The sequence below is a fragment of the Sinohyriopsis cumingii genome, chromosome 16 (assembly GCF_028554795.1).
Source record: "Sinohyriopsis cumingii isolate HCF-2022 chromosome 16, ASM2855479v2, whole genome shotgun sequence".
NCBI classification, from domain to species: domain Eukaryota; kingdom Metazoa; phylum Mollusca; class Bivalvia; order Unionida; family Unionidae; genus Sinohyriopsis; species Sinohyriopsis cumingii.
Genome location: NC_142976.1, coordinates 21,120,315 through 21,137,744, shown reverse-complemented (window position 1 = coordinate 21,137,744; position 17,430 = coordinate 21,120,315). Strand labels below are relative to the sequence as shown.

Genomic DNA, 17,430 nt, shown 5'->3' with positions numbered 1-17,430 from the left:
ACGCCAAGGCAGTTGTATCTATAAATCTAAAGAGAAACGAAGAAAGAATATTTCATTCAATGTATGCAGCTAGCAAGTATTTTGATATTCGCCAGGTATCGGTCAAACGTGTTGCAGAAAATATAATCAAATCAACGTTTTCCAAGCGCTCATCGTTCCGGATCACTGCCATCTCACCTCTGTCTGCGTGTGTTCGAGTCCAAGGCTCGGCTAGCGTGGGTACGTGGGAAAGGATGCCGGTAGCTTCTCGTGGGTCGGTGGTTCTTCCCTGGGTTTTCCAGGGTTCTTGCTCCACCAGTTATTCTGGCCGCCATGTATAGCCTATCTTGTGCTGAAAAATGGCGTTAAACCCTAGAACAACAACAACAACAGCAACGTTCTTTCTTTGTCGTTATCGTCACCATGAAAGTATGTATAAATGTAAGCCACTCCAAATAAACGTACATATGTAGTCCCACAAAAAAAGGTTAAAATATGAAGATGACAACAGTCTGTAAAATGCACCTTAAAGAACGGTAAAGGTCACACAAAATTATAAGATCTTTAAAATATATGGTCAAATGTTATTATATACAACCCACTCTTTAAAACGTTCAACATTTCTCTGGTGGAACAGCATGGTTATAGTTCTTAATTCAATCTACATAAAATACCACCCAAAACAAACGAGTTATGTCTCAAAGTGTGTCACTACACATGACAAGAATGTGTTTTGCTGTCAGTGGCCATTGGCAGGGTTTGCATAGGTCAGGTGTAAGTGTCCTGTGCACTAGCGAGAATACAACCTCATTACGGCAGCTTGCTTTACGATGGACGCCGCTGTCTTCCGACGAACCTTTTAGATGATGGAAGTGATTTTCCACCAACAACGAGTTTCATCATTCTATGACTTGATCGTGGAAATTTCAAATCCCTGAATTTTACAAAGTATATAGGACATGCACATTTAAAATTTAGGAAGGTAGTATATGGAATCTTCCATTCAGGAATTCGTAACTTCAGAGCAGTTATGGCCGGCCATCTTCTGCTCTTTCATTACCCTTAATATCAGTATGATTAGGGAGCCAGCATTGTCGAATACTTTTATTGTTATGTGCAAATCGTGGTTCTGTAAAGTTTTTGTTTTGTTTTATTATTAACGGGTTGTAAAATGCAACGTTTTGTAAGGCTTTTAACGTGGAAATAATGGCCAATTTTAATTTGAGTGTGCACTTTTAGTTGTATCTGCTGCAGAATAGTAATGATGTAGTTCAATGATTTGACTGACTGTACCTTGTCCCGGTCAAGTTAGTGGTAGTAACGAAAATAAATATACTGTTTTCATTATACGTTTCAGACACGTGTTCAGCAGACATCGATTCTGACGAATCTAATTGCAGTGGAAAAAGGCGTCGGACATCTATTTCAAATGAACAGCTCCGTATTCTACAAGAACATTACCAACGGAATAATCGCCCGTCAAACCAAATAAGGACACAAATTAGTAGAGAGACCGGCCTTGGCGCGCGCGTTATTCTTGTCTGGTTTCAGAATCAAAGAGCAAAGGAAAGGCAGCAAGTCGAATCAAGTACAAAACCATTAGATAATCACGCATTGTCCGTAACATGTTACAGTGCACATGAAGGTAAGTTATGGAGTGCTTTATGTCTGTCTCTGTCTCTTTTTCCTTAATTCAACGCGTACATCTTTTGTGGAGATATTTTCTATTCATTCAAATATACACATTTCCAGTAGAGATGAAAAGGCATTCAACAACATTAATGAAGTGATCGACTACTGAAGAGAATCAGGAGGGGGTGGGGTCGGACATTGCGCCCCCCACCCCCAAATAAGCGCGAAACAAATGGAACGTTTCTAACAGAAAGTTTTCTTTACAGTAAGATGGAAGATAGTTTAAATTATACACATTCTACAAAGAAACAAACGATGAGCCTGGATCCGCTTTTGAATCTATAACATTTATAATATTCCTATAAATGTCAGATTTGTACACTTGCTTTTGGATTCAGATTAATGTTGTTCAAATTCTTATCAGTTGTTATATTCATGCTGATCTCGCACGTTTCCGTTTCTTAGACGGTAGTGCTCTAATGCACATTTTTATTTTGTCGTCAACTGAATACGTAATTTTCTCTACAACTATGTATGGTGGCATAATTTGATGAGAGAGAGAGAGAGAGAGAGAGAGAGAGAGAGAGAGAGAGAGAGAGATAGAGACGGGGGTGGGGGGTCCTCTCTCTCTCTCTCTCTCTCTCTCTATATATATATTAGCATTTCGAAAACACCATTATGGAAATGAGACTGTTCCAAGTTAAGCATTTATAATTATTTGTCCATGAAGTAGAGGATTTGTCAAAGGATATAATATGAGAAAAAATATTGCATTTTGTGACAGTTCCTCTCTTTTAAAACCAGGTTACAGAGATCAAGAGACAGATATTCAACTCCAGGAGCCTTCTAGTGCATGTCCACAAGAAAGTGGTCGTGACATGTTCCAGCGCGCTGATCACCCGCGCCTGTGCACACTCGATTTTCTATGCCCAGATGGAATGCCTCCTAATGTTGAGCTCACAGCGTCCGATCTTCGTGATGGTGAGGTCATTTTTGGAGGTCAAACTGGTTACCAAAGGAACATTTCAAGAAATACTCAGTTACCCATCGGTCTATCAATGCATGATATACATCCCGTTATGGACGTGTCGTGGCTTCAGAGTCTATGATACTAGCATCGCATATCACAAGTATATTACGAATTGTACACGTTTTGCAATCGCGAGTAACTTTGCCACGCATTCGTGTACTAAAATGTTTATCTATTATTACGATTTTGATTTTATTTTTTCATCATTATTAAAAGTAAACAGTATGATCAAGACTCCTCATTCTTTATAATTGTAGAAGTGTTTAGTCTACGTGGATAAGTGTTTAGTCTTCCTGGATAAGTGTTTAGTCTACATGGATAAGTGTTTAGTCTACCTGGATGTAAGGATAAATGAGCTCGTGGTATGGTAATGATTCCGTCGTCAGTATGCAGATTTTGCTGTTTTCAATTATATCTCTAAAACCACTAATTTGTGACTGAATTTCACATGCAGCATACATACATCATCAGGGTCTGTCAAAGTTGTGAAATGTATGCCCATCCGCCGCTACCTAATATAAAAAATAAAACCTTTAAACGACATCATTTTGTAGAAACAAAAAAGCTCGTCATAATTTAACCAAGCAAATTTAAACGAAAGTGTAAAGGTGTTTCATAAATGTAAAGATGATGCCAACTCGCCACCGAATATGACCGCCATCACTCATAAAAGAAGTCTTCAATATCCGCCCTCATATTTAACAGAAAGCATATTGGCATAATGACATGCTGTACGTTTGAGCGTTGTACCGACCGGACAGAACATATGACCGCTGGTTCAACAAATAGGAAGATTTGATACGATTCTTCTCAAAAACTGCTGTATGTCATTGAAAAAAATTTAAAAATGGCATTCTATCGTTAAGAACGTTCATCATTGCAACAATTATGACTACCCTTCATCAAATTTGGCCGTCATTTCTAAAGGACTGGACGAACAACTTTAAATGGCTACTTCTCAAAAACTGGTCATCAGAAAATAACTGAATTGTATTCTGGTGTAAAAGGCGTTTCAGTAATATTTCAAATGATACAAAATCGCCAATAAATAATGCCGCTGTTACTAAGTCAAGTTAAAGGCATTAAATGAGTGGTCCTTAACCAATGGGTCGTAACCAAAAACTTGGTCGACATAATGTTTTGAATGAGTCACCGAGATCAGCATTCATAAATTTAAATTTCCTAACCAAGTGTCTATTTTAGCCATTGATGGGTGACGAGGTTAATACCACAAACCTAATCTGGGTCGCCGCCCAAAACGGTCAATAATCACTGCTATAAAGGGTGTCCTCTCACAAACTGGTTAACATAACTTGACCAGATTCAATTAGATGAATAAGCGTGAAGGCCATTCAAATTTATACGAATGATGTTGATCTGCCACTATATATAACCGCTATTATCGTAAAGATAGTAAAATCTTTAAACGATGTGTTGTCAGAAACTGCTTAGGAGAATAGGAACTTTAACCGAACGTTATTGTTATGAAGGTCGTTCGTGTATTTACAAAAAATGTGATCTGATATCAAAATATTGCAGCCTTACTAGAAATGATAAAACTTTAAACCTACATTTCGCCTAATACTCACAATGGATTTTGACCGAATACGAAAGAAAGTAATCTGACATCCTTGTATGATGGACCGTCAGTTTTGTACAAAATAGTGCTGTTCCACAATAAAATATGGCCACTTTTACTAAAGAGTATCTTCAAAACCTTTCACTCGAAAACTGCTGGAAAGAATGTGACCGAAATTGAAAGAATCTGTTCCAATATAACTGCCTTTTAATTTCGTACACTCCATGCTGATCTGCCTTCAGATATGGTGGCCACTGTTAAAACCAGCTTAACCTTCGAGCGGTTTCTGTTATTTTTTTTTTAAAACAGAGTTTCACAACATTTGACAAAAACATCTTGCAATAAACTTCTTTCCGGTTTGTTCAAGCGATGTCAATTAACCGTGACGTCTTGCTTAAACCCCTTGCCGTCGTGCTCAAGTGATGTCAATTAGCCGTGACATCTTGCTTAAAACCCTTGCCGTCAGATCATGTTCCATATAAAGCAATCTTGCATCAAAACCATTAAAATCTGTACACATGTCACGGTCATCAAATGTGGCTGAATTACTAGAATAAAAAACACTTTCAACGATTCTTTTTCTCAAACCACTAAACAGAATTTCACAAGCGTTTTGAGACAGAATTCTGACATAAATTTCTTGTACATTGAAACAAACGATTCTCACCTAATATCCGATATGGCCACTGTTAATAAGAACAGAAAATCTTTAAATGACGTTTTTAAAATATAACCTGCTACACAGATATGATGTAAATCGCACAGGTAAAAATACCGTTCAGTATTTATAGGTTACTGCATTTGTATGGGAAAACATGAACGAGTTTTGGGATGGAATACTGCACGAACTTGTGAGTGCAATATATCCTTCCGACAAAACGAGTTCATATTTTCCCATACAAATGCAGTAATCTTTTTATTATATGCTCATTTTTATTATATGCTCATTTTTTTAACTACCTAAGGTTTAATAATAAAATACAATACAAGAAACAATGTATTTGATTTATTCTTTATTACAAAATAAATTCACAACCGTAGATTCTTCAATACACAATAACATTCATGCGCACATAGCTCCGCTTACCGACCTTTTAACTTCATATTGTACCTGTACACTCAGTCACTCATTTGAAAAATAAATCCTATTTTTATCTATCTGAAATTAAAATTTAAAGTCATATTATGAATGACTGCGCCATTGAACAAAGTTCTCAGCTGGTCAGGAATGGGGGAATTGAGTTGTTCTGTCAATCCAGCTAAATTCTGATTATCTCCTTTTGTGTGTTTTCGCACGATGTACTGATACATGTGACTTGAGGAACTGGCGTTGACAACAAACAAGCTGCACAACTGTTTCTGTTCTGCCATGGATAATTTTGAATCGTAAGCTGGAAAATATGAAAGTTTTTAAATCTAAATTCTTAATAAGATGCTGGATTCAACATTTTATTTTTAGAGAACAACAAATACTTTTCGTTTTGGAGTGTAGTACAGCCGTATTTGCATTGTGATTTCGATTTCAAAAATTTTGTCTGGATTATAGGCCTACAGATTATAGTACATTTCCGCGACGTGGATCAGTATTTGGAAACCACGTAGTTCTTATTACCAGAAAGAGACTACAAAATACATTTTGAGGAGATTAAAGATGCAAAAAGGCAAGTAGATTTATTCTCATTATTATTACCAGTTATAGATTACATTTTTTTATGCCCAGTCACTTGCATGATCTTTGTTGGAGGGACGCCAGCTTTCGACAGGGTTGTTACAGTAGTCTTCCTTTCTGAATGGTTGGTAATTTCTCCCCTGGATTTCTGCCCTTTCTGCGGCTCGTTTCATCAAACTCCCCAGTTGATTAACTGCCATTAGTCTCGGATAATACCTGCAATTTGTAATATTTTGTCCAGTAAAACAACTTTTTATATTGTTTAAATTTACACGTTCATAAAAATCCGTTTTCTTATATTTCGCAAGGTTTGGTGTTCGCAGAGTACAAAATTTATTCCATATTTTTCCGATATATTTTTGTTTACTTTCATATAATTTTATTTTCATTAATTCATTTTTTGTCGTAAACGTTTTTACGAATATTATTTTCTGTATTTATATTTGTATTTTAAATAAGGGCATTAATTGAATCTTTAGAAATTTAATTACCATATCTGGAAAGTTTCTGTCAGTTTCTGAATTGTAATTGGTGTCAAATAAAAGTGGCTGTCGGCATCCATCATTTCCAAGGTCCTTCGTTTCAAATATTGCATGTAAAGATGAACTGGGTCTCGCTCCGGTGTTGTTCCAGTACAAAAAATGCGAGGTATTGTTGATCTGTAGTCATCCTTCCCAGTACCGTCAACTGTTTTGCTATCCCTCTCAGCATATTGTAGATATTTTGTACCGGTTGAATCTGTGAAAACTGATACATCTCGAAACTTTAATTTTCTTTGCTCGTCTCGGCCTCTAAATCCAAACATTTTTCCAAAAAAAGTAGAATAAGGAAATTTGCAATGCAGCTGGCATAAGAGAGGCCATTACAGCAACTGAAAATAAAGCTTATACGTCATTTTTTCTTATCGGCTATGATGCTCTTGCTTTTCTTCCAAAACCAGCTTTTTCAGTTGCATTTCTTTTAGAATTTAGTGCTTCGGTTGATTTCTGAAATTGACGGTCTCTAAGAGAGACTTGATACCCTTTAACCTTAAGATGTCGTTCTATGCTGTTTCTTATGGAATCTAAAGAGCATGGCTCATACTCAGAACCATTGACTTTGCGAATCCTTATAAATATTTCGGCTAAATACGTATTTAAATGATCCGGAATGATATTTTCAATGCAGCGTATCTCACGTTTGTTATCATACAGCCATCACTGCACATTTCTGATATCACGCTCAGTCGCCTGCTTTGTTGAAAGTTTCTTTTGTGATTCTATGAATTCATCCACATTTTCAATTTTGACATCTCTACTCTCAAATGGCTCAAACAGCTGGTTTACTTCATCCACGGACAAATTTAATAAATCAAAAGTGCTGGCATCTGTGTCCATTGTTTGTTTAGAATAGAAAGTAGTTCCTTTATGCACGTGAATGCTATATGTGTATTGTCGCGCGCGTTCAGTATCGGGGAATACTGAACGATTCTGACAATGTAAAGTTAACGGGGAAAAAAATGAGCATATAATAATGTGCTATTAATTCTATACATTGTTAAATGTGGATGAAGATTAAACAAGACTTATTCAGAAACCTTTCAACGGTTAATGAAACTAATTCGAAGGAATTGTATCAGTTTGCATCCTATTAGCCTATATTTTATAAACTACCGTTTCTGCATTTGACTTTTGTCAAATGCAGGTATAATTTATTAAAAATTGGCCAACATTATTTTTCCAAGAATAAATCACAAAGACTGAGAAATTTGTATCACGCTATGATTTTATATAATGAAATGTTTGCTAAAATTGGCAAATTAAACTGATAATACGTCTTGGGTAGAGCACCATGCTTTTATAAAAGTACAAACAGTAATATTTTAGATTGTAGATATCTACTACTATTTTTCAGTTTTGGAAAACAATGTAAGGTGAAGGTGTTGGAACTAAGCACACCACACGGCACTCAAGTCCATAACACAATTTAAAATTATATGTAAAAGGAAAAAAACTTGGTTGATATATTTGAACGCTTCGGCACTGTAACCGGACTTTCTTAACCAAGAAAAACACGGATAATAAGCTTCCATAAAAATCACTGACACCATTCGAAAGTTCTATCACTTTATTATCAAGAACCACTCAGGATTATTTTACAAAGTAAATGTGAAAATCAAACACAACTCGTACATTTTCTGTATATGTATATTTCCAGTGAGAATCGTAGTCTAAAACAAAATGAAACATACTGCATTCAGTTGCATAAAATGCAAATTGTGAAGGCCAAAACTGAAGTGGGAATGATTCAGTATTGTTTAACGTTTGAAGTCTGGTTGATGTCACAACTAGAATTTGTCAGCGTCCATCGAACTCGTTTTGTTTTCAATTTGTAAAACTATATTACAATGTGGATGATGCAGATAATATATTGAAGTGCGTGATTAATAATTTTTATTGACACGACTAAATTTGCCAGATCAATCAAAATTGTATCCGACCCACCCCTATCCATACGCTTACGGTATTTGGTACAGGATGACATAGATGATATTGCTATCGGTTATGTCCATTTTTGTGACTCTAAGGATTGTCGTTTCCGAGCACAGCTCTCAAACGCGTTCAAGTTATTTTAGCCAAATTTTATACAGATGTCAAGCAGGTTGCGAACAGGCATCTTTCACCTTTCGATGCGTGACAAATGTTCCGTATTCAGTATTTTGCTATGTTACCATGGAAGTAAAGAGTAGTTTCGGATTTTCTGTATGCTTATTCAGACACAAAATATTTTGAAATTTATATTTTCTAAACAATTACGTCGTTGACTTAACGTCATAAATGATATACATTATCATAACAATCTCGTGTATAACGGGATAAGACAGAGACAGGAGTCTAATGAAAACTGAATCAATGGAATTATAATGTAGAGACAAACAGTCATACATACAATAATATGTTTATCAAGGACATGTATTTTTATAAAACATATAATTGTTTTTATTACAGTTGTATACAAAGAAATCCTTAGTATTAAGGCCAGTGTGATACAAGTTATCTAGCCTCAGTGAATCCAGTAACTTTCTTTAATCAGTCTATTCTTCTTTCCATACTCAACATCGATTGGCATGAAAGAAAATTCACGTAAAGAGTGATCATTTGTATGAAAAGGTTATGAAATGTTAACGGAGAACTGGCCAACATTTTACATGGTACATTTTTGTTACAGGTTATCAAATACATTACAACAGTTGATATGTAATCAATTATAAAACATTTCATTTGTATTGGGGCTACTAAAATAAGTACATACATCTGTTACATTTAGATGATGGAAAACATATTTTTTATTTTCTCTCTTGATACAAAAATCGCAAATTATATAAACAAGAATTGGCTTGCTTTTGTAAAGTGTTTTTAAGCTGCTCTTATTTGATAAGTCCAGATACTCCAATAATTATTAATTGTAAATCCTATAATTGGTAATGAAGGATTATGAAAGGAATTATATATTTCTCTCTTTTACATTTTGCTGTATAACTACGGGCTTTGTTCAACGCAGGTTCGATTGCATGTCCTTTATAATTTCCACTTTGGAAATACGTTTTAATTCACACAAAGAATTATATAATTGTAGAATTGTATGTAAAATTAGACGATCCTCTGAAATTATACGACGGTATATTTTGGTCTGGCTATACGGAATACCGTTTTTACAAGACGTGGGATGAGAAGAAAAATACTCCACATATTGGTCGATATTAGTTTCTTTGACTTGAACATTTGTAGAGATAGTATGTGGAAATTATTATTTTCCAAGGTACGATTTATTATTTTACTAATTGAATATTGTGTCGGCTTGCGTTGTGTCACAAGGCACGACTGACGTTCTGAAGCAAAAATTTGATTGACCGTTAGTAAAGTCACCAGAATACAACTCCCATAATGAGTGGTCATCAGATCACCACGTAACGTAGGGCTGTGGATATCTGTTTTACTACATAATTCTAACATGACGCGTGTATGTATGTATGTATGTATGTATGTATGTATGTATGTATGTGTGATGTGTGTGTGTGTATGTATGTATGTATGTATGTATGTATGCGTGCGTGCGTGTGTGTGTGTATGACTGTATGACTGTATGTATGTATGTATGTATTGGGTCTGAACGGCTCTTGATACCTAAGTTCATTATGTAACGTAATGTATTACATGATTAGATTTGTTAAAATTCGTGCCGTGTGCATCAGCCGTGAATAATGGCAATAAATCCTGCGTCGTAATGGATGTTTCCCGATTATTTCACGTGCAGACGATATTCTGACGATTTTACCTGGACGATGGGCAACCTGACATATGCTATATGCGATCACGAAAATTTACCATTTTTAACAAGGCACGCTGAAGCACAGTCAACCTATAAATCACACATGTAGATACTAACAGAAAGCTTAATTTGCGTTATGTTTATTATATAATTTTCATAAAAGTATCTTGGGTTTCAATGAATTTATTTCAACTTCCAAACACCATATAAAGTCAATGGTAAATCTGCCCGCTGGCCACAAATATGACGGCTGATGACGTCATTCGGGAACTATATATATATATATATATATATATATATATATATATATATATATATATATATATATATATATATATATATATATATGCATGTGTGTGTGTGTGTGTGTGTGTGTGTGTGCGTGCGTTCGTTTAGAAATGAAATGCAGCATGCTAATCAGAGATTTATATAGACGAGTATTCCGGACATTCACCAAATAAAATCACTCGTAATATGTACATGGAGAATACAATTGCAATAAAATAGCATGCTATATAAAAATATAACGTCTTCTAAATCATAAATTCAGATTAGAAAGCTGCAGGATTTAATGCGATAAGAGTTAACATTAAGTATGACAGTAGAAATGTGTAGTTAGGAGTGACACAAATCACTGCAGGAGCATTCTCTCCTTTGGAGTTTGACTGTTGTATTTTTTACATCATTGCGGTTTTTGTCCCAATAGGAAATCCCAACACTTCCCTGTGTGCCGTACACACCGTTTACATTTGCCAGTTTGTAGCATTCATTGTACCACCAGCCTCCCCCACCTAATTGTAAAGCACATGCATTGACATCTCTGTCAAATGTAGCGAATCTCATGTTGTTATGGTAACTAAACAGTTCAGGTAGTGAACCTTCATATTCATACGGATCTACCTTCATTTTATACGCTGTTGTGACGTCATCGATAGTGAATGCTTTGTAATGAGCATGTTCAATTTTTCGATTATACAGTTCTAGCGTAAAATGGATTTGGCTTCCCCCCTGTGTAAGCCTGTGAATCTTTTCAAGTCCCAACCAGTGTTCTCCGTCTTTGTTTCCAAAACCGCTGACGTAATCGTCCCATCCTCTGTTGAAGTTGACGGAACCATCCAGACGTTTCTGAATTAACGTCCAGCCGCCATTTGTCATGTCACAGAAGACTTCAAAAGGACATCTGCCGTCTGGGGATATTTTGTATACTCCATCTTTTGTCTCTCCACCACAGAATATTTCTTTACAATCTATAATAATAATAATAATAATAATAATAATACCAACAATAGCAAGGGTCAATCCAATCGAGCAAAACCCCTGCGTGAAGGTGGCTTGTTGGTCCAATTTTTTCCATATTTCCAAGGACCTAAGACAATTGTCATTGTCAACTGAAGGTCCCTAAAAGCCAAAATATTGTAGTAATTTTTTGCTAATCTTCTAATGCAAACTCATCACAACACTCCAGTTTCACAAGTGCATATTTGTTCTTGTTTCACGTTTGTATGACTAATTAGTAAGATTTTCGACCCGAACAATAGTACTTCAAGGCCATGTAATGCAAATCACCATCCAAACACACAATACAGGCAATAATTCCTATCTCAAATTACTAAACACGAACACCTAAAATCATCAAAAGAATTTCACATGTTAGGACATTAGAAAGGGTCAGTCTTACTAAGCTAATCCATACTGTCATAAATAACACGAATGCTGGACCGCTCCGGTGGCCTAGTTGTTAGTGGATCCGCCTCGAATGCGGGAGGTCTCGAGTTAGAACCCCGACCGAGTCATACAAAAGACTGATAAAATGGTACTAACAGCTGCCTCGCTAGGCGCCCGGCGTTAAGAGTTTAGTGGACTGGTCGGCCTTGTGTCAGGGTAAAGTGACTGGGTGGGACATGATGCTACATGTCTGCGGCATGATGCCCTAGTGCTAGACATCACTATAAAATGCCATACTGCAGACATCGTAGCAATATGGCTGAAAAATTATTAAAACTACGTAAAAATCCAAATCACACACACATACACACACACACGAATGCTGTACAGTATAATATATGTTCCAAAAATATAAGCTAATTACTAGGGCTGAGAGGCCCCAAAGGTATCAAGATGAACATTTCTGCACTGTTATCACCATGTCTTGTGACATAATTAACAGGATGAACGTGAAATAACATCAGGACAGTACAATGGCAGCACGATTGTCTGTCACGTTCACCTTTATTAGAGTTTGGGCTTTCCTAATCCAGTCCGTAAGAAGAGGCGAGAGTGGGCCTGAAATCGGTCTGAAATCGGTCGCCTGATTAATATCTACATAAAATCTAAAAGCATGGACGGTCTGACAAGATATATGGAATATAATGTGGCTTTTTGACATGTAAAGATTTTTAAACAGGAACCAACGTCGCTATGGACTATGCAGATTCATTGCTGCAGGCACAGGCATTACAACCAAATCGACTACTTCAGCCGCCTGGGCCTCCAAACCACTCCCTGGCCGCGAGGGCAACCGCCTCCACCAAACCCAGTTCCCCTCTTCCAGCTCAAGCATGTGAAGTACCGCTCTGATAATTCATGTTTGGCATAAGAAAACCCGTTAAATACTATTGCACTAGGATACCTGCCGTGCACCGCGGACTCAACTGACGTTCTTCACACAGTGGTCACCGATTTGTGGGAAAGGATTGTCAGGAAGATGAGTACCATAGGTGTAAAGTTGATCCTCGTGTTGTGAGCGCAGACCAAAAAGGCGTGTCAGACCAGCAGGCCACCCAGGTGACGGTCTACTTCTGCAGCCATCTTACGACGGGCATACTACCTAAAGAGGCAGAGAAGAAGATCGCGTAAATCGGAATCAAATTTATGTGTGGGTACTCGGGCTTACACCTTACACGGCGCGTTTAATTAGCAATCTAAATTTCAACAGCATCACTCAAGCCTGACGCATAAGTGCTTAGCGCCCCCTTTATCATTAGCACGTAAAAAAAACAAGAAGCGCTGTTTCGAGTGGTCCGTCACATCATTTATTTTCCGGCGGACGATAGGTTGACTTGCTGAAGGTCAGAACACCTGGACGCGCTCAACTTTATGGGACTCTACGTCCAGATGAGGGTGTTAGACCATGAAAAGTTATAGAACCAGAACCGGGAAGTCGCTGTCAACGTCGGTCGTTGGTAGATTGGCCTCTGCTCGGTCTGCATCAGCAATAATGAAAGAACACACGCAGCGGACCTGCTTCTGTTGTTTGAAGTAGAAGGCAAATACGCCAAAACCCACTACGTCTGCATTAAGGACCTAGCCCAGATGGTTCAAGTGTACAGCGAACTTAGCTGCACTGCTTGCGAAGAACCCCTATTCCTTTTTTGTTTTTGAAAATTAAATAAACTTCTCCTAGCAATTCAGTAATACAAATGCATCCTGTGAGTACATTCCCTACTGACGACTATGCAAATGGACGTGCCTGCTAATATTGGGTCCAAAGTGGCTGTTAACAAAAGTGGATATGACCAGTGTACAGGAACAATCATTCAACAAGTTATAATACCAAAGAAACAAAGACGGAAATCCCCAGACGTCTTGGCTATCTACGATTGCCAAAAGCAATAACTAAGGCTGGCTAAACAAATCCAATTTAATAAAACATAGAAAGTTTATGGAAAAATAGAAATGAAATGGACTTTTTAATTCTATAATACGAGGCAGATTTGAACTTGTTCTTGTACATTAAATGTATGTAAATATCAGCCAATCTTTTTTGCATATACATTTGTTCCATGTCATATACACACTTAAGAAATGGCACATTTTCATCCATAATTGTCACCCTTGGTATCCTTTGACATACTAAAAGTAGTTTACCGCTGGTCATTATCTACTCCTGTGGTTTGTATATCTAACTCATCCATCTGATACTCTGACAGATACATACATACATACATACATACATACATACATACATGAATACATACATACATGCATACATACATACATACATACATACATTCATACATACATACATACATGCATGCATACATACATACATACATACATACATACATACATGCATGCATGCATACGTACATACACACAGATAGACATACATACAAACATACATACATACATAAATACATGCATGCATGCATACATACATACACACAGATAGACATACATACATACATACATACATGCATGCATGCATACATACAAACACACAGATAGACATACATACATACATACTTACATGCATGCATGCATACATACACACACAGATAGACATACATACATACATACATACATGCATGCATGCATACATACATACACACAGATAGACATACATACATACATACTTACATGCATGCATGCATACATACACACACAGATAGACATACATACATACATAAATACATGCATGCATGCATACATACATACATGCATGCATGCATGCATACATACATACACACAGATAGACATACATACAAACATACATACATACATAAATAAATGCATGCATGCATACATACATACACACAGATAGACATACATACATACATACTTACATGCATGCATGCATACATACACACACAGATAGACATGCATACATACATGCATGCATACATACATACACACAGATAGACATACATACATACATACTTACATGCATGCATGCATACATACGCACACAGATAGACATACATACATACATACATACATACATACACACAGATAGACATACATACATACACACACATACATACACACACACATACATACATGCACACACATACATACACACACACATACATACATGCACACACATACATACATACATACACACACAGATACATACATACATACATACATACATACATACATACATACATACATACATACATACATATATACTTACGCACATACATACATACATACATACATACAATGACAAATACGAAAAAAATATTTTAAATACCTCTTGGATATCGCTGGCAAGTTATGGTCATTCCATTTCCCTCCTTTTGAGATGGTGACTGTAAAAGCAACTGTAGTTGTTTTAATTTTTCCTCTAATTCTTCTATCCGTCTGTCTGTTCTCTCGCACGTGTCCTTTACACGTCGGCACACAAATAAATCATCATCTCCAAAGATTACGTGCATGTAAAGAGAAACTATGAAACAAACTTGCAACAAAACCATACTTGCAATGTTAAGATGTTTCTCCACGACTGACTAGTCACATTTGTTCGAATAATTATTCAAGTGGTTAGCTAAGATTTCTTCGGAACGGTCGATACAAATTTTTGGGGATATCATCCAATCTGATAAGATAGTAAAGTGTTCGTGGCAGTTAGGGAGTGATTCCCAAGCTTACGATAATACATGCTTTATGCAGCGAAAAATATGATTTGGATAAACAGATGTAACCGTGCGATTAAACTGACACGTACTTTATCAACCGTCAGAAGAAAATTGAGTCAGCTTCAAGATATCGTTAACATAAAAATAAATAAATAAACTGGTGGAAATATGCTACACATACAAATGAGCTATCCTACTGACGCCAATGGCTCGAAATAGTTAACTGCGTCATTCTGGGCTCACTCTAGGAGGAAGGGAAGTTAACATCACGCTTACAAAAGCACAGCATATAAAGAAGTTTGCACATCATATAAGTACAAAAGCATAGCATATAAAGACGTTTGCACATCATGTAAGTACAAAAGCACAGCATATAATAAAAATTCTCATCTTAAGACAGCTCTGGCGTTCCATGCCAAGCCGCTATTTTGAAAATATAAACTTATGGAAACAAGGAAAATTCAGTACTAATATAGAATTAACGGGTGGGGGTGGTGTCACTCTCTGCATAAAGGGGATTTAAAAATTGGGAACACGCTGGAGCCCGATGGGAAATTAATATGTTGGGCCACTCTGTTGATCTTTTGGAATTTACCATTTACACCAATATGTATTCTTACTCACCACACCCTCACCTGCAGACCGCACCGTCAACTACTGACCAACATCAATACATATTAATCAATAGTCTTACTGACCACAGCGTTGACAAATTCGAAAGAGATGAGGGTCATTAACACACTGTCTTAGCCAGCAGCGTCCACAGGTATGAACACACACACACACACACACACACACACACACACACACACACACACACACTTATGCTGCGCAACTGTCTCAGTGACCCATTTAAAATCCAACATGGCGGTCATTAGACCGGTCTACAAAGAAATGCTAATTCCGATATAGATGTGGCAGTTAGTTGATAATGAAACTCCATAAATCTTGATTTTAGCAAAAGAGATACAAAAATTTCTGAAACGAAAACTGAAAATAAAAACAGCCTAATAAATCTGGAAAATTATATAAAAAAGCAAGGAAAATCAAATTCAAATCTTGAAATTAAATCAATTTTGGATGAAATTTAAAAGAATTATAATAAAAAGTAAATAATTAACAACTTTAAAAAGTATAAATAAACAAAAATATATTAACATCTTTAAAAAAGAATAGCAAAGTCTAAATAGTTTTAAAAAATCTCTTAAACTCTAAATAAAATTTTAAAAAGTACGAATACCACAACAATTAAAATAATAAAACTATACAAAGAAAGCAAACACGTTAAACATACAATGCAATAAAAATACCAAACATTGCGAAAAGATTAAAAATGGGTTGAAGCTGTTAAAAAAAGAAAATTATTTACATAGTTAATCTAACATAACCAGTACAATTTGTGACATTTAAAGAAGGTTTTAAAATAATACATTTTTACAAAGTTAAAATCTAAAATACATATATTACAGACAAAAATCAAAATAATAAAAGTATAAACATAGCAAATATGTTTTAAAATTTACACAAATTAAAATCATGCAAAATGAAAAAACACGCGATTTAAAAATTAATATATTCAAATCATGTTTTAAAAATATACCAAAAGAAAAATGTTTAAATTTAAATATTTCAAATCACAAGAGATAATTATGAAATTATACCTAACAAGAAATAATTAAACCCAAAAAGCTAAACTATTGCTAAATATTGTGAAAAGAGTCTTAGAAGTTTAATACATTTTAAAAGTAAAGGTGAAAGAAAAAGTTAAGATATTAAAAAGTAACTAAATTTAAGAACAAGCTACTTGTGATATTGGGGCCCTGAGTGGCCGAGTGGTCTAAAGCGCTCTCCGTCACGGATCACTGCCATCTCA

The 17,430-nt window shown here is 36.0% G+C and overlaps 2 protein-coding genes across 2 annotated transcripts in view; both read right to left on the bottom strand.

Moving 5' to 3' along the window:
• Positions 1–16,812, bottom strand: part of LOC149780045 (microfibril-associated glycoprotein 4-like) — a 57,409-nt gene extending 40,597 nt beyond the window's left edge. Inside the window, exon 1 of the mRNA XM_089936803.1 lies at positions 15,173–16,812. Within this exon, the coding sequence (XP_089792929.1) occupies positions 15,173–15,395 (223 nt within the window). The 5' untranslated portion in view covers positions 15,396–16,812. The remainder of the gene's footprint in view (positions 1–15,172) is intronic.
• Positions 5,931–6,812, bottom strand: LOC149780046 (uncharacterized). The gene is made up of 2 exons (XM_089937222.1): positions 6,381–6,812; positions 5,931–6,105 (listed from the first exon to the last, which is right to left on the bottom strand). Exons 1-2 carry the CDS (start codon positions 6,692–6,694, stop codon positions 5,931–5,933), a joined length of 489 nt encoding a protein of 162 aa, XP_089793348.1. The 5' UTR covers positions 6,695–6,812.
• Positions 16,813–17,430: the final 618 nt, after the last annotated feature.

What these genes read in the sequence shown, in the direction of transcription:
- LOC149780046 (XM_089937222.1), bottom strand. Translation starts at nt 6,694, where the DNA reads ATGTTTGGATTTAGAGGCCGAGACGAGCAAAGAAAATTAAAGTTTCGA. An exon ending in ACAGAAACTTTCCAGATATG is followed by an intron (nt 6,106 to 6,380) that starts GTAATTAAATTT and finishes TACAAATTGCAG; the next exon opens with GTATTATCCGAGACTAATGG.